Raw genomic sequence first — 17,992 nt, 5'->3', positions numbered from 1 at the left:
CAAGTGAAGCCACGCATCCCGTCCAGCATGAGCAGATCAATTCTGCACCCAGCCCAGCCAAAGGCATCTGCCTGCAAGGCAGAGGAAGCGTGGAAGGCAAGAGGCAGTCGGCTTCAAACAGAGGCTGTGGTGCACCGCCAGCCACTTGAAAGCGTGGCTGTCCGCCAGGCTATTGGGTAAGGTATCACCATCAAACGGAATCCCTAAAGAGTGGGGGCGTGGGGGTGGCGGCGGGGCGGGGGGTGTAGAGGGGGATTGATGCGGGGGGGGGGGGGCGTGGTGATGGAGCCACGAGATATGAGATTTGGATGCTGCCGGGTGGACGTATGCAAGGGTACACGCACGGACCACCACGTGTACAGTACTCGTGCATGTACGTGTGTACATGCGCGGCCCTTTCTTTGCAAGTCTATGGTGAACGACAGACGTGCCTCAAGACCCATGAACTTACGCAGAGATCCATGACACTTGGCATAGTGGCCCATATACATGAGACCCATATGATTATAAAGCGGCCCATAGGCTTTCTAGATGTACGCAGAGATGAATTTACACAAACAGACAAGGATAAATGCATATGCTTACATGCTCGTACAAAGACAAAGATCACCACTCTAGCCTTTAACAGACTGTTGGGGCAAGTGCTGTTAGCGAACACCTATGAAGGTTAGCATGGAGCACGAGGGGGTAGGTGGCCAGCACCACACCCAGCCGACTTTTTCACCCGAGTGGTCGATGTTTACACACCGCACCAGGTACTCATTTTGAAGACTGAGTCGACCTAGGGGAGGCCCAGGACTAGTTCAGATAATCGTCACCGGTGTTGGCCATGAGTGGGCATCGAACTCGGGTCGCCAGGTTCGTAGCACGGCGCGCTAACGGCTCCCCATACACACACGCAACAGACTTAACATGACCTATTATACGCTTAGATATGACTACTACGGTGAGATGCGAGGGAAGTGAGACCAGGGGTCACTTATCGGCTGGGGTAGTCACGCGGGGGGGGAGCGGACAGGGAGCTACAACAGCGGCCTTACAAGGGAACGGACAAGAGCCAGCGTAGTCTCAGGGCCAAAGCACAGAGTGTGATAAAGCACAGCACGGCTCAATACTGTACACAAATGCCCAGTTTAAATGCTGCCAAGGAAAGTGCGAGTTTCACGAGCCCTCGTCAACATCGAGTGCTTGTCCGTGCTCCGCGCCCCGTCCAGCAGACTCTGCCACGGGGCGCCCGCAGTGCGACAGGGCGCAGGGCCTACGCCTAAAACCCTGGGGACTATAATCTGCAGAGGCCCACTGCGCGAAACCTCGGGGTTGTTATCTGGGCTTGACGCACCGACGGGGAACGAACGCCGGATAAGCATCAACGGCGTGCGTTTTTTTTTCCCCCAGGCACTCGAACAATATACATCGTCTGCGATGTCAGCGGCATGACACGAGGAAAATGATGAAAGGAAATAATCTGGCAAGCGCAAATATCCCCGGTGATCCGCTGCTACTGCTACTGCAGCAGCGTCAAGTTCTCTCACTCCACGCGGACATGGAAATGTTTGGCCTCGGTGGAGAAGGGCGGTTGAGGGTTATGGGTTGCACTAACAATCACTCAGCCACCCAATCAGTCACCCACGCAGTCAACCAATCACCCAGCCATCCAGGCACACAGTGCGAGGGGCCGAGGGAGCGTCATCATACCTTTACCCGCTCCATGCTCGCCTCTATCCTCAGCTGCTCCACCATCTTGCGTGCCTGTGCGATGTTGTTGGTGCTGGACATTGCTGGCGGTTGGCGGCTGGCGGCTGGTGGCGCTCGGCTGTAGTTCTCCGGGGCTCAGGTCACAGGCGTGGGCTCTCGCACCTGGAGACAGACACGGGGAGACAAGGGGGAGATGCAAGCTCAGCACGGACCCTCTCCTCCTCCTCGTTGTCGTTCGACCAGAAGAACACTCGCTGATGTTTCAGTCAATGACCCTTCTTCTTCTTCAGAGAGAGAGAGAGAGCGTGCTGAGGGACTGGCTAAATAATAGTTGAAAATCATCACGGGTTACGGTCTGAACCACGCACGCCCAGTCGTCGTTGTCGCCGTCGTCAGCTCTGCGGCAGATACTCGTACTCAGCTGGGTCAAGTTGATGCGGGGGAGAACCAGGACCGGCGCTCGCCGCTGATGTGAGCCATTGGGCGGGGAGGAGCTCAGGTTAGTAGCGCACAAATGCACTCAGAGGCAGATACAAAGACCCCCCCCCCCCCCCCAGTATAGCCTTCCACAGGCTGGTGGGGCAAGTGCACTTAGCGACCACCGATGAATGCCCACGTGGCACAACAGGGGAAAGGTGGCCAACACCATGCCTGGCCACCTTTGTGATGCTTTACACACCGCACCGCGAGTCGACCTTGGGAAGAACCAGCACAGGTTCATATATTCACACTCCTGCTGTTGGTCGCGAGCGAGAATCGAACTCGGGTAGCCGGGTTCGTAGTAGTGCAGTGCGCTAACCACTGCGCCATCACCCACCCCCCCACCACCGTTCACACAGACAGACGTACACTCACAAACATATACTTACACACCGTTTAGCTCTTGCAATCATCACACTCTATTACACGGACGCAGACGCTCACGTAACAAAGACAAAGACCGCCCCGTATAGCCTTAACAGACTAATGTGGCAAGTGCTGTAACGAGTAGCATCTATGAAGGACACACTCACACACAGCAATCACACTTATAGAAGTAACACAGCCACCACAGAACCATACTCGCACACACACATTCTCATTCTCACACACATTCGACCAACAATGTAACCTTTACATTGTTCTCCCTTTTTTTTCTTCTTCAGAACGTCGCAGCAAAACCCCCGAAGCCACGTGCGATCCTCACGTCGCGTTCCACTCCCAAGGACGCCGTCGCCGTCGCCGCCATGATCTCTCTCTCCCCGTTGGACTCCCTCGCTATTCAACCCCCTGCCTTTACTTAACTTCTACGTAAATCGTTGGCAAATTTTTTTGTTGTTGTTAGCCGCGGCTCCCCGAGAGCTTGCGACGGCCCCGGCAGCACCGAGCGGCGCCTCTGCTCCTTCCGTCCCCCTACGCCCCGTTCATCCCCTCCGTGGACCCCGGCGCTCAGTGAAAGGCCCCACGCGATATTAACAGGAGGCGGGCGGGGGGGGGGTACCCCAGCCCGTGGCCTTTAGGGGACATCAATTGGGTCGGCAGGGCTTCTGTGAAGCGGGGGGTCAATCCGTGAATGGGGGAGGGGGGGACAAAGCGGAAGGGAGGTGGGGCGGTGAGCCACCAATGTAGATGGGCATTATTTCAAAGGTGTACCCCAAAAAAGGTGCGGTGCAAATTCAATGCTGTACAAGGGGAGCACGGGGCATGTGTTTGTGTCGCTGGCAAAGATCTCTCACCCCGGCCTCTCCGTATAGCCTCTAGCAGGCCGTAGGGGGAAAATGCCGCTTGCGAGCAGCACCTATGAAGGTCGGCACGGCACACGAGGGGGCGGGTGGCCCAGCACCATGTTTTAAACTCCGCACCAGGTACTTATATATGAGGCCGAGTCGACCTAGGGGGGAGGGGAAGCCCCGGACCGTCTCTGGTGCTTGGCGGCCCGTGGGCGGCAATCGAACTCGAGCTGCTGGCGGGGTTGGAAGCGCGGCGCGCTAACCGCCGTGCCCACCGCTCCCCATACAGGCAGGCACGGGGCACACCGACCAACACGCGCGCACAATCCTTGAACACGCGCAACGCTCGAAGGCAGACACGGGAGCCAAATGGCTCTCGTCTTGTATAGCTTACACGGCGAGCGGACGGCGCGGAAGTGGCCGGCGTCAAACGGGAGACAATCCGCTGTCGCAAAATGCAACCTGCAAGGGGCGAGCTACGTAGAGAGCCGGGCCGTGCGCAGAGACGCAACAGCAACGGTCATTAAGTCAAAGACGACACAATCGGCGCAGAATTCGGCTACGCTCGATTGCTCCTTATTTTAGCGCGACGGCATCCACGAGGGGCGACATCGATGTTAAATTACTCTCCGCAGCACGCGCGCATGCGCGTGTGTGTGTGTGTGTGCGCGCGCGAGTATGTGTGTGTGTGTGTGCGGAAGAGTTCAATCAGCCGTGCCGGGGAGCTAAGGGGGTGGTTGTCGGGCGAAACGCGGATAGCTTTGGTTCGTGTCTCCCGAGATTTCTGGCGGACGCCCCCTGCGAACATCTCCGCGCCTCCGTTTAGCACGGTTGGCTACGTGCGGTGCGAAAGAAGTTCAACGTATATGTCCGTAAATCACTTTGTCCGGTTTTGCTCCAGAATATAGCCCCCGGACAGCGACGCACGTTGAGGCTAAAGTTTCACTCGAACGGGATCATCTTTAAGAGCACTATAGACCACCCCCATCCCCCCCCCCCCCCCGGCTCCCCGCTCCGTTGAAGATGCATGGACAGGACAGGACAGAGCTGTTGCATTAAACGCTTTCAAAACTTAGTTGGGCAGCGTCAAAAATACCACAAGTCGCTCCCCCTCCCACCGTCTGTCTATAACAGCTAAACACAACAACAACAACAAAAGCCAAAGAAAAACTCCGAACCTCCCTTCCCGCACTCCATCTTCCATCATCGCCACCAGCTCCATCAGAAGCTACAATGGGTCTCAACTTTCGCCAGAGACCACTTGGAGTCGGGTGTCTCAAAGGCTCTGCCGGACCCTTTCATGTGTCAGATCCTGCTTGCTGCTGCTGCTGCTCTTCCCGCCGCCGCTGCTGCTGATGACGATGATGCTACTACGAGGCTCGTGAGGCGAGCCTTGTAAAGCCGAGCCTTGCAGCAGTAATTATCCGCCAGAGCAGCCAGCAGGCAGAGGAGTCGCGCGCAACGATTCATGAAATGTGAAACTTGAATCTTGCCGAAGACTTTAAAGGAAAAGTGGGAAGGCCGCTGTGGACAGCCCCGTCACTCACTTAGCGGCGGTCGGCTATTGCATTAAGCCCGATTAGCCGCGTGTTAAATTAAACACCGGAGGGATTAATTACAACCACGCACAGAGCCATCCTTGGGGTACGGAGAAAATGGGGGGGGGGGGGGGCGACCGTCCCGGGGCCCTGTGTTTTGGGGGGCCCTGCGCTTCGACGTCACGAGGTGGATGGGTGGCGAGCACCATGCCTGGCCGCCTTTGTCTCCCCAGTGCTTATGTTTACACACCGCACCAGGTCCTCATTTGAGGCTGAGTCGACCTAGGGGGAGGCCAAGGAGCGGTTCAGATAATCGTCACCGGTGTTGGCAGCGAGCGGGAATCGAACTCAGGATTGCCGGGTCCGTACCGCAGCGCTGACCGCGACACACGCACACACACAACACACAGTTTATATATAGACACATACATTACTGCATTTTTGCATATGCGCGTATACAGTCACAGACGCACAAAATACGCATGCACGCACTTGCAGGGCTATTTGAAAAGCACAACGGCTGCGTGTTTGCCGCACGACGAGACGCGGGCACAGACAATGCAAGCGCGGCGCGCGTGTGGTGCAGCACTTGTCCCTGTGTGCAGGTGCGTGCGGCCTCGAGTGCAATCATCGACGTCGTCATCGTCGTCGTCGTGCACGTATCATCAATCGGGCATCGATGAGCCAACTCGCTAATGCGAGTGGCCGGCAGAATAACCATCGGTGAATGCCATTGCATTTTTTTAAATTGATTTCCGGGGTAAGGGGCAATTTCAGCGGCACAGACGCCTTGGAATTCAACCGCCCCTCCCCCCCACCCTCTGCCCACGCGTCCACGCGTCACAGCTCCGGTCACTCCTGTTCCCGGCAGGAAGCCGCTGCTGATCGTCAAAGAGCAGCTTACGCGTCACGGCAGATATGTCGTAAAACAAACAACCCGACACAAAAAAAAACCAACCCGCATTTATTTATTTATTTCGTCGTCGCCGCCGCCGCTGCTGCTGTTTCTGCAGGGCGGAGGAGCGGCGGCCGCCCCCCGCGGTGGTTCCGAGTTCGATTCCCAGCCACAGCTCGACTCGAGTGGCGAGCCATGTCAGGGATTGTTCAAGAGTTTTAGCGCGAGACTTTGAGCATTGCAGAACTCTCACGGCGAGCGAGTCCACCCATGTGCGAAACCAATCTTCGCGCGTTTGTGCGTACGGCAGCGCTTTTTTTTTGCAACAGACTTAAGAAATGTTCAGACACACACACACATACACACACGCATGCATGCACGCATTGCATGCACACGAAGACAAAGATCCCCCGTATAGCCTGAACAGACTGTTGGGGCAAGTGCTATTCGTGAGTAGCACCTATGAAGGGCCGGAACGGCGCACGAGGAGGTGGGTGGCCAGCACCACGCCCGGCCACCTTTGTCTCCCCAGTGGCGCTGTTTACACCAGCTACTCATTTGAGGCTCAGTCGACATACGTGCGCACGCACTTACAATCCAAATAAGAGGGGTGGACCAGTGATTAGCTCGCTGCGTTATTATAAATTCGATTCCAGGCAACATCAAGCATTCGTGATCGATATCAGAATCGATCCCAAACCCAACTCGGCATTAAAAAAGAAAGTTCTATTTTTACGCGGGGGGGGGGGGTGGGGGTGGTGGGTGGGTGCGGGGGGAGACAAGGTGCATGAACAAGACGTCGCGTGTTCTTTTACCTACTGGACCCGGCTGACTCGCATTTACCGCACCAATAAACTGCGACCGTTTGCAGACTTGCGTGCATGATTGAGATGTGGGGTGCCAGCAGGAGGGAGGGAGGGAGGGGGGGAAGCGGATGTTGGTGCAAGTTGGAGAGTTGAAGGGAAGGGAGCAAGTCGGTGGGGGGGGGCGGTGATTGGAGCAGGTGATTAAACCGTGTGGCTACGCTGGAAATAGAAACTCCCCACACACCCCACCTCCACCACGGACCATTTACATACGGAGTCGCGAGCTTGGGTCTGTCCCCTCGCCCGGTACTGCGACCCCCACCACCTGACAACGCCACCGACCTCATGACCTCTGCGTCTCTGTCTCTATGCCTCTCTATATCTGTGTGCGTTTGCGTGTCTGTTTGCACCAGTCTATGGATGGGCCGCTCATAGCACCCGACCCACCACAAAGACCATCATCCATTGTACCACCACCACCACGACCTGTTGCATCACCTTCAACAACAGCTGCACCACATAGACCATCATCCATTGTATCACCACCACGACCACCATCACCAGCTGTGCCACCAATAATCGCAGAGGGACCACCACCAATTATTATCTGACCACCACCAACGACAACTGCACCAACACTAACATTGACTGCTCAATACGTATTGCTTCCACCACCACCACCAACTTGAATTATCAACCACAACTGCACCACCTCAACTATTCATTGCACTGCCACCACCAAGCTGCATAGCAACTGCACCACCACCACCAATTGCACCACCATTGCTATTATTAGTTGCACCACTACCACCACCCCTAATAATTGCACCACTATCACCAATTGCACCACCACCACAATCACCCGGCCTATCAACTGCACCACCAATTGCACCACCATCAACATTTGCACCACCGCCACCGACAGCAACAGCTGCACCATTACCACCACCAAAAACAGCTGCATCATCATCATCATCACCACCAGCAGCAGCAGCAACTGCACCATCACGCCCCCTGTCTCTATCCCAGCCGAGAAAGAAATGCAGAAGTGGTGACGACTTTCGTAAGCGGCACAGAAGCCGCCGCGGGTTCTCACAGCGGTTGGGAGGGGACCTGGGGGGGGGAGGCAGCTAAGGGGGGCGGTCAAGAAAAGCCTCTCTAAGAGTGAACTCCAACATCACCTTCGCCTACGTACCGTGTATGAACACGCGATCTCACACACGGACGCTGCAGTGGTGCAATGGCAGAGGCCAACCCAGCGGTTGGCGGTTCGATTCCACAATGCTGCGGTACGGCAGTTGAAAGGGCAAAGGTCTTAAAACCACCCCTCCCAGTCCCCCGCCACGTGACAACGCACGTGGCCTACGTGGTCGAGTAGACCAAGTTTCCATCCAGAGGTGGCTCGGGTTGACGCTCGTTCTGCTGCAAGTGCTGAGCGAGCTAGCGAACAAATACAGGGCCTGAACTTTGACCCTTTTTACATAGGCACGTGCTAACGCATGACTGCAAATCAACAGGCATTAGGGAACTCTAGCACTCTCCAACCGTGGGGGTTATAACTCACGTGAAGTTTGCAGCTATGAGACCCCCCCACCCCACCAACATCACATCTGCTTTGCATTGCCTTTGTTGCTTTGCTTCTATTACAAATATGACTATAGTATCGATGTACCCAGGGCTGGTGCTAGGTAACGACAAAGATGTCCCCCCATGTGGCCTTCAACAGCCTGCTGGGGGCAAGTGTTGTTAGTGAGCACCTTACATTGGGTACGTGGTGGGTGGCCAGCACCATGGCCGGCCACCTTCGTCTCCCCAGTGCTGATGATGTTTGCACACTGCAGCAGGTAGTCAGGTCGTAATTTAAGGCTGAGTCGATCTAGGGGAGGCCCAGGATCGGTGCATATATTCGCCACCTGTTATTTATCGGTGGTGAGCAGGAATCGAATTCGGGTCGTGAGCGGGAATCAATAAAGCGCAGCGCGCTAACTGCTGCGCCACCACTCCCTATTCAACGGTGGTAAACAAAAGACGAAGACACACACACACTAACATACGTGCATGCATCCGAAAACACACACACGCTTCCATGCACATAGATGCATTCTACATATACACGCATATTGCCATGCACATGCATGCACATGTGTAGAAACACACGTACATTGACGTGTAAATAAGTGCATTCTAACATGCACCTGGGCACACAAACGCACTCACTTCCACACACGCACACACATATTTGCACTATCCAGGCGACCGGGAAGTTCAGTGGCACGCAAGATTCTTGGCATTGAAGTCCACCCACGCAGCCTAACGAGGAACTGAAAAACACACGCGGGGCAGTAAAACTCATAGAGACAAAGATCCCCCGTAGAGCCTCAACAGACGATACAGACGCATGCACACGAGTGCACGCAACGCGCACTCTCTGGGCCCTCCACCTCGCTTGACCCGAGCTCGATTTCCGGGCATGGCTGGCTTGAGTGACGAGCAAAATATCTGAACCGATCCCCCGTTTCAACACATTCCTCACTGACCAGAGTGGTAAAGGATGCTCCAGCTACCCATCCCCCCTACCCCCACCGCGGCAGGTTGAGGCCCCGGCATCCAGCAGTAGATCGATAAACGGCGATGCAAAATATTTTTTCTCACAATTCTATTTCACGTTCTACACGTGTGCACTGCATGAGAGAGCGGGACCTGCGGGATTTGTGAATATAATAATTGACACCTGACACAAAGATCACAAAGCACTGGGCGAAACACACACACGCGCAAAACACACACAAATCAGATCCAACCCCAAACACTGAAGATTCAAGAAATGTAAAAGGCCCTAAAGATATAAGTTGCTTCTGAAGGCGCGATTTGAATACAATCGCGCCTTAAGACACCAGAGATTGATTATATGAGAAATCAATCAGATCTAGTATATGCAGAATATGATATGCATATAATTGATTATATGCGTGCAATCTTGATTGATTATATGCATATAATCTTGATTGAGTATATGCATATAATCTTATATGCATATATATAATAAATCTTGTCTCAAGTTCCCAGCACGAGGAGCAGGCCCAAAGGCTCAAGTTCCCACTCTGCCCCAATCCCCGAGTCGTAGCGAGCGGAGCTGGCGGGGTCCGGCGATTTGGACTGATCTTCGCCGGAGAGTGCACATCAGGTGATTTGCTTTTGAAATCAACGTAGGGCCCCTATTTAAAACAAAAAAGCTTGAAATTTCAGGATTGCCCATCCTGCACCCCCCCCACTTTTGCCCCCCAACCCCCCCCCCCCCCCCCCCAGTTTCTAGACCCGTCTCTGCCCCCACGCTCTCTCTCTCTCTCTGCACCGCCACAAACGTCACGCTCGACACGAGGGCTCTCGAGCGAGCACGTGACGATGGGAAGACGATGGGATCTAGGTGGATTCCCCCCCCCCACCCCCCCCGCTCGACAGCATTTATTTTCGGTGACACCATCACCGGACGCGGTTTCACATCACGCCCGGGGACAAAGTCGGCTCTGGGGGTGATGAGCGGTGAGGATGCGGTGGGGGAGGCAGAAGGGGGGGGGGCGTGGGGTCAAAGGGGACACTTTGGTGATGGTGGTTGTTTTTTTTCCCCGAGCATCCTTGAAGTCGGTACACCACCGCTCGTGTCAACCACCGCTCGTGTCAACCACCGCTCGTGTCAACCACCGCTCATGTCAACCACCGCCCGCGTGGGTTTTCGCGGTTTCGTCTGCGGTGCAGTTTCCCGACGCGGTGTCCGACGTTTCGCGTCCGTGGTCTGGACGAAGCTAACGGGAGGCTTCCCCCACCCCCCTGCCGATTCGCGCTTGCAAATCACGCCTTGCGTATTGTGTGCAAGTGAGAAGCGATTGCTTGAAGTTTATGCAAATCGCATGCAAATTAAATGCTAATGTGAGATTGGGGGGGAGGGTTCTTGAAGAATGGAATGCGTCAGACATCGTGCCAAAGCAGCGCGCAAGAGCCACGACTACTGCTGCTACTTCGACGGCAACAACAATAGCGAGGACTATTTGCAACAGTGTTGAACCGAGTGAGATTTCGGCCCAGTAAAGCTTCAACGAGGGTCTCAAAGACGCCCTCTCAGGAGCGTCTTGCCAAGAGCACACTGCGATGTTTGGCCAAACTCCTTTCGAATTCAGGAGTGCGCTTGTTCGCCGTCTGTTTGTTTGTTCGCTCGGTTTATTTTTCCTTCCTTCCCTTTGAGCAGCAAGCGACATATTTTGTCCCCGTCACCTTCAGACCAGAAACGGTCTGCAAATCGTTCTGCCTCAAGCTCCGGCTCCCGCGAAAGCCCCCGCTTGATCGTCCGTTCTTGTTGCTTTATTTACTTCCCCCGTTCTCCGGGTTTGTATTTAAATAAATTGTGTTTTAAGGTGGCAAAACACACGCAATGTACACCTCTGCATAATTTCTTATTTCTTGCGTTGAGGCTACGAAGAGTTCGCGCACGCAGGTCAACGGAGTCAAAGGTGCAGCCCTGCAAGCGCTCGTTCACCGCCACTGCTGGTGCAAGGGGCCTCCGCTATCATAGCCCCTCTCTACCAGAGCCCCTCTCTAGAGGGAGGTATCTTGGCCAACCTCTTCCAACCTGACGAGGTGTCTTGCAAAGAGGTGCTGGTACCCACACTTGACCCCACCAGAACGCAAACCTGTCGATCCACGTACGTTGCTGGGTGGACAGCGGAGGGGATTATTGGAAGGACTTGCTTCGCTGTTGCAAGGGCCGGGCCGGGAGATCGAACCGGCGACCGCGTGGATTGCGAGTCCGGTGCATTGCTGACCACAATGCACCTTGTTGGTAGCATTCCAAATCGATATAAGATTTATTTACATCCACACCACGAGGAAGGGAGTCCCTTTCTTCGTACGTTGGCGAAAACTGAAATTTATCCAGTTGCGACAGGAAACGTGCCAACGTGCGTGCGTGCCTTAAGAAAACCACAGTTTTCAATCGGTGCTACGCATTCATTACCAGCTCTGACATGGATCAGCAACACGGCAACCGAACAAGAACACGGAAACAAAAGCCGAAAGGTACGCGACGAAGTGTGGAGGGGCACACGCTTGGACTTAACGCCGTGAAACACAGGAAGAGGAATGCATGGACAAGAGAGCACGCACGCAAATCGGAGATGTTACGCCATGTGTATGTACGTATGTATGTATGGTATGTTGAACTTCTTTCGCAGCCAACCGTGCTAATCGGAGGCACGGAGACAAGCGAGCGGGGCTGGCCCGGGCGGGGCATGCGGCTGGGGTCAGGGTGGAGAGTGACGGGCGAGACCGCCCGATGATGATGATGATGATGACAGCCAAAGGAGAGAAAGAGCACCCAAGAGGGCGGCCCCGCCACGGAGACGGAGCGGCGAGATCGATCAGCGCACGTCGCAGAAGCGAGAAGGAGCGGGGCGGATTGATCACGAGGCGCGATGACGATGATCATAATCACAAATGACTGATGATGACGACGTCATTCATCGCGGACACCGCAGAGTGAAGTCTCTGCAACCGGGCACGAGAGAGCACCCCTGCGGAGGAGTCTTGAGCAGTCACGGAGCAACGGGAACCGCAACGAGGCGTTTCTGCGTGTGTCGAGCACCCAACAACATCCCCCCGTGTGCAGAGCGGCCGGACGCGCGGTGTGGACGTCGCTTGACGGTTTGTGCGCCGCTTCTTCTTTCTTCCTTCCGTACGGCTGACGGAGATGCACGGCTACAATTTCACGCGTCAGGTGGTCAAGCGAAGATAACCGCGCGTCAGTGCATCGCCGTGACGTCTCCTCCTTCGCATTTGTGGGTTCGGGGGGTGGGGGGACGGGAGGGGAGGGGAGGCGTTGCGTCGTTACACGTTGGGTGTGCCCTGCGCGTGCTCGTACTCGGCGACGCAGTTTGTGAAACTCTGGGCCGGTTACAGCAGCCACGTGGCGTGCGTGAGCCGGTGGTGAGTTCTGTCCATTTGAAACGGGGAGGGCGGAGGACGGTTGATTCGCGTGAACCCAAAGGTGATCGCATAATCACGTTCGTAAAAATCAATAAAACCCCTTCGGGGCACCCCCCAAAAAAAATAAACAGGCCGCCCTGCTTGAAATGTATTTATTAAAATCGCGTGATTTGCGAGACATTTTGGAATAAAACGTCTTTAAAAAAAAAAATGTTTTACACGCGAGTGGATTTATACACGTTAAAAAAAATGGGTGTTGCTTTGCGGGTGTGCGTGTGTAGGTGTGCCAGGATCGGTGGTGCAGTGCCAGGATCGGTGGTGCAGTGACATGTTAAAAAGTCCTGGAGCGACCAGGCACGGTGCTGGCCACCCATCCCCTCGTGTGCCACAGTGCCGGCCTTCTTTGGTGCTCGCAAGCAGCAGTTGCCCCAAACAGCCTGTTGAGGCTATACAGGTGATCTTTGCCTTTTGTGCGTGTCATTGGACACCCAGGACGACCCTTGCAAAAGCGAGACGTTCCATCTCAATAGAATACCCAGGTGCAAAATACCCAGGTGCAAAATACCCAGGTGCAAAATACCCAGGTGCAATATAAAAATATATTTAAAAGAAATAACGAAAGGTGATAAATTAAGCCACTGCGGTGGCTTGTGCATTGCTGCGGCAAACAAAAAGACGCTTCCCAACGGAGCCGCATGTTGCGGCCCCGATGTTCCTCGCCCTCAAACGCGACGCTGTGCAGGTTTCGATGAAAATTCGAACGATGTTCATGACGAATAAAAAAAGCAATGCGCACGTGCAAAAAAAAAACACCCGACAAAAACAACACCAAACTCGCATCTCGACGCGGAAACGTGACTTCAATTTGCGGCCAACGGAAGCTATTGGACGGTGGGCGGGCGGGCGGGCATGCGGGGAGAGAGAGCGGGGGCCGCGTGTTGCACATTTAAACTCAATCTGCAAATGTGTTGGCTCATCAATGTTCCAGCACAACCCTGGCTCAGGGTGGGCGGGCGGGCGGGTAGGGGGGGTGGTCGGGCTGCCTGCTACAGAAGAGGGCTGCTGATAAATGTGTTGCCCAAGGGTTTGTGAGGTTTATATATTTTTTACGAGTTTCATAAGTGTCTGCCCGGAAGGCAATATATATGTTGCTACCGCCGCTGCTGCAGCTGCTAATGCTGCTGCCGCTCCTGGTGTGACTGCTGATCCCCTTTGCTGTTACAAACTGCGGCTGATTTTTTTGTATGTTGCTCTTGCTAATGCTGCTGCACTGCTGCTGTTGCTCTGCTCAGGCTGTCGTGTTGCTGCTTTTGCTGCGATGTTTGATGTTGCTCTTGCTAATAATGCTGCTTACTGCTGCTGCCTCTGCTACTATTCCTGCTGCTGCTTCTGTTGTGTTATTGCTGCTGCTCCTGCTGTTACAACTGCTGATCCTCACGCTGTTCCTCCTGCTGTTGCTGTACCACTGCCGCTGTTACCGGTATTGCTGACCGTATTTATGCTGAATTTCTTTCGCGCCGTACGTTGCCAACCGTGCTAATCGGAGGTGTGGGCGGGTGGCAAACAAAACTAAGCACAAAAAGCAGTTCTAAAGAAATAAGTTTTCAAATCCTGCCGACTGCTGCTGTTGCTACTCCCACTCCCGGACTCCAGCTGCTGCTGTTTTTCAACGCCACACTTCTCTCCTCCCCCAGACACCACCTCCACTCTTGCACTTCGACCTCGCTAAAGCGGGGAAGTATGACGCCAGTGCTTCTGCTGCGAGGCCAATAAACGACACAGGCGTTTCCTTCGCATCGGTCATGACCTCATCCAATGCTGGATGAAGGCATGCCCCAAAGCCGTGCCAGGACCACTTCAGATATCACTCGCCACCGACGTTAGCCGTGACCGGGAATCGAACTGAGGTCGTTAGGTTCGTAGCGTCATGCGCTAACCACCGTGCCACCGTTCCCTTCAACTTGTCATGTATGTATATTGTACACGCATTTAAAATCGCATGCATGCACATACGTATCTATGCATGTGCACAGTGTGCACATGCATATGTACGTGTGTTTGTGAGGAGCGGTGGTGCAGCGGTTAGCGCGCTATGCTGCGAACCCGGCCACCCGAGCTTGATTTGAACCGCAGTACCGGGCCTCCACTAGGTGGACTCGACCTCAAGTGAACACCTTGCGCGGTGCGCAAATACCAGCGCCGGGGGAAGACAAAGGCAGCCGGGGCGTGGTGCCGACCACACCAGCCCCCCTCGTGCGCCCTTCCCGTCCTTCATCATAGGTGCTCGCTCACAGTCTGTTATGGCTACAGGAGCGGAGGGGGAGGTGGGGGGGGGGGGCATCTTTGTCTTTGACGTTGCCACGTTGGTTTCTCTCAAGAGGGCAGGGCCCACATCGCCAAACACGGTGCAACCCACAACGGGCATCAGTCTGCAAAAAAAACCGGGGTAAAAAGTCTCCCACCCACGGTGACCGCGACCCTCGAGTCCGACAAGCGAGACGGCGGTGGCAGCCGCTACCGGTGACTAACCAGTTCGACCGGTGACTAGCTCGAAGTTGAAGGTCATCTAAATCCCGCGACTGCACGCTGGGGGAGACACGTGCGGGCACGTGGCGGGCCGCCTCGGCTCTACCGGAGCGTCGGGGTGTGCAACGGCACAAGGGCTTCTTGGCGCAAATCGCTGGAAATGGTGAAATAGCGGCGACGCGGCTGCTCTGCATCGGCTGCCGCGGAGATCCCCGCCGGCAGATTGGCGCCGTTTCCCCTCGGATCTGTGCGGCGCCGCGTTCGCACCGCCACAAACGTGCGACGGGCGCGCGGAACTTCTTTTCCTCGTTCTCCTTCCACCCCTCCCCCCGCACCACAATGGAACTCTCTCCTCCTCCTCCCAGTATCCTCTCCCACCCCCCCCACACACAAGGTTTAACACCCCGGGTTCAATAGAAGTTAGTCGGGATTATATATATATAAAAAAATTGAAAACCATTGCTTTCTGTTGAGTGGAGCTTTTCGGGAAGAAAAAGAAATCCTACGGTTGGTTTGTGTGCACGGAGCCGAAAGGCTAAACACTGGCAAGCGGCCAGAGCAACAGACGGCACTGCTGAAAGTGCAGCCGGTCAGAGTCGTGACTGCGCGCTTCTCGACGAATGGGAGGCAGCTCCCAAGTCGAGCAGCGTGAGAAAGGGAAGTTGAATCTGTGACTTGAAGCTTTCGCGACTGCAGGAATCCATATTCCTTTGGTCTTTCCGTAAAGTCACGTAGAAGGGAAGTTGCTTCCTTAAGAATACCACCGCCCCCCCCGCCCCCACCCCCCCCGCCCCCACCCCCCTCCCCCCCCATTTCTAACCTTCCTCTCATGTTCCTATAAACCTCGCTCATTTCAATAAAAATGTTTTTTTCTCTGCACAGTACAGTTCCCATAATCAGGGCATAACTTCAGCCGCGCCTGTCCTGATCGACCGGCCGGCCCCGAGGGAAAAACAACGATTCCGTACCAAGCACACCACATCCAGTATACCACCACCACCTACTACTGTGTGGCTACTTAGAAGTCATATGACGCCTCTAAAACTACTACTTTTATTTTAGCAGGTAAGGCCCACTGAGCTATATGGCTCTTTCTCATAGCTCAAAGAAGTGACTCATCACGTGGAAATTTAAAGCAGCCAAATACTCTAAACGCACGTTTCTAAATGTGGAGGGAAAAACCGGAGGACCCGGAGAAAAATCCACGCGACCGCGGGGAGAGAGAGACACACACACAAACTACAATTATACAGCAGGCGTCAGGGTCGGGATCGAACCCACGACCTCCTGTATACCAGGCGAGGTAGTTAACACTCGAGTCTAGTGGCGAACCGGAAAATATATTGACAGATGAAGCTATCACCGGGTGCGTTGCTTTGTAAGACGTTCCCCGTTGTTGGCGGTGGTGCCTGTGCTCAGCAAGCTGTTTGACTGAACATCAAGTCAACACGCGCCGCACGCTAAACGACTGTTTCCCCGTTACACGTGCGGTTGACAGCCGTGGGCGATGATTGAAACTAAAACTAAACTTTTTATTTGACCAGGTAAGGCCCACTGAGCTATAGAGCTCCTTTTGAAAAGCGACCTGGCTATCGCAACTGATAGCCCAACAAAGTGGCTTATCGCGTGGAAGTCTATCGCAGCCAAATACTCGACACGCACGTTGATTCTAAATGGGGTGTTGGGGAAACCGGAGGATCCGGAGAAACATCCACGCGGCCACAGGAAGAACATGCAAACTGCAAATATACAGTGGCTGTCAGGGTCGGGATTGAACCTAGGCCCTCCTGCACGAAAGGTGGATGACGGACAACGGAAGGGCGGCGGCAGAATGGGGAGGCCTTCATCCTGCTGTGGATTGACCAAGAGCTGACGCTGTCAACAAATGTGCATCGTGAAGCATAATGACCTATGGTGTCCTTAAGAATTGGCCGGGTAGCGGCTCAGCAGTAAAGCGAGCGGCTCGCAATTTCAAGGTTTGCGAGTTCAACTCCTGGTTGGGGGACTGACTCAGCCGATCATCATCATCATCATCCCTATTGGGGGGGTGGGAGGGTAGGTCGATTAAATCAGTACCACTTTGTGGGGTAGTCAACAGTGGTTATCCTATGGAGAGACTCTGCCCTACCATGTTATTCAGAATGTCCACCAATGGCTTAGGGCTACAAACGGGACATAAGCACTAGTTTCATTCTCATTTCAGCAGGAAATCCCCACCGTGACTTTCGATGTGGGAGGCAGAATCTTGTTGGGTTAATTTTCGTGGGAATTAAGTTGCTCTTTCTGCGTGCAAATGATTCACACGTGAATTCTTGAAAGGGATTAATAACATCTTGGTGCATGTGCTGTGGTGTATGTATAGTGACTATAAGGCTTCCGAGAACCAGTCACAAAAAACTCTCCACTCATGAATCCGGAAAATAACAGATACAGATATTTATATACGTATGGTTCAGCGCTAAGTATACCTTTCTGTGTGTCCTCCTGTGTTTATCTGTCTGTCTCCGTGTCGCGTTTTCTGTGTTTGCAGCCGTCCCTCTCCCTCTCTCCGTATGTTTTAGTTTGTACAGAGTCCCGCTATGGCCAATCATACTCATACACACACAGACTCGCAGTCTCAGCCTCGCAGTCTCAGTCGCACTCGCAGACTTACTCAGTCGCACAGTCTCACTCGCAGTCTCGGTTTCACTTTGCACAGTCTCTCACACACAGTCTCAGTCACACACTAACAGTCTACTCGGAAACCCACGCGGTCTCAGCTCGCTCTTGGAACGAGACCAAACCTCCTCCCCTTCGCCACATTCCGCGTGATGCGGGAAAGAGAAAAAAAATTAACCTAAATGCAAAAAT

General features: G+C 54.3%; 1 protein-coding gene across 4 annotated transcripts in view; it reads right to left on the bottom strand.

The window, feature by feature from the left end:
• GNG7 (G protein subunit gamma 7) overlaps positions 1–17,992 on the bottom strand; it is a 267,648-nt gene that overhangs the window by 15,913 nt on the left and 233,743 nt on the right. For 3 of the 4 annotated variants that reach the window (XM_032966122.2, XM_076071873.1, XM_032966123.2), the window contains one exon: positions 1,696–1,857. In XM_032966122.2, the coding sequence (XP_032822013.1) occupies positions 1,696–1,776 (81 nt within the window). In that variant the 5' untranslated portion in view covers positions 1,777–1,857. Of the gene's footprint in view, positions 1–1,695; positions 1,858–2,812; positions 3,042–17,992 lie in introns of those variants that run through there. The other variant, XM_032966124.2, reaches the window with a different exon arrangement.

This window comes from Petromyzon marinus, chromosome 35, assembly GCF_048934315.1.
Source record: "Petromyzon marinus isolate PM22_M1 ecotype Great Lakes invasive population chromosome 35, UKy_Petmar_22M1.pri1.0, whole genome shotgun sequence".
NCBI classification, from domain to species: Eukaryota; Metazoa; Chordata; class Hyperoartia; order Petromyzontiformes; family Petromyzontidae; genus Petromyzon; species Petromyzon marinus.
Note: the sequence above shows the minus strand (reverse complement) of the source record. Positions and strands in the feature narration are given on the sequence as shown.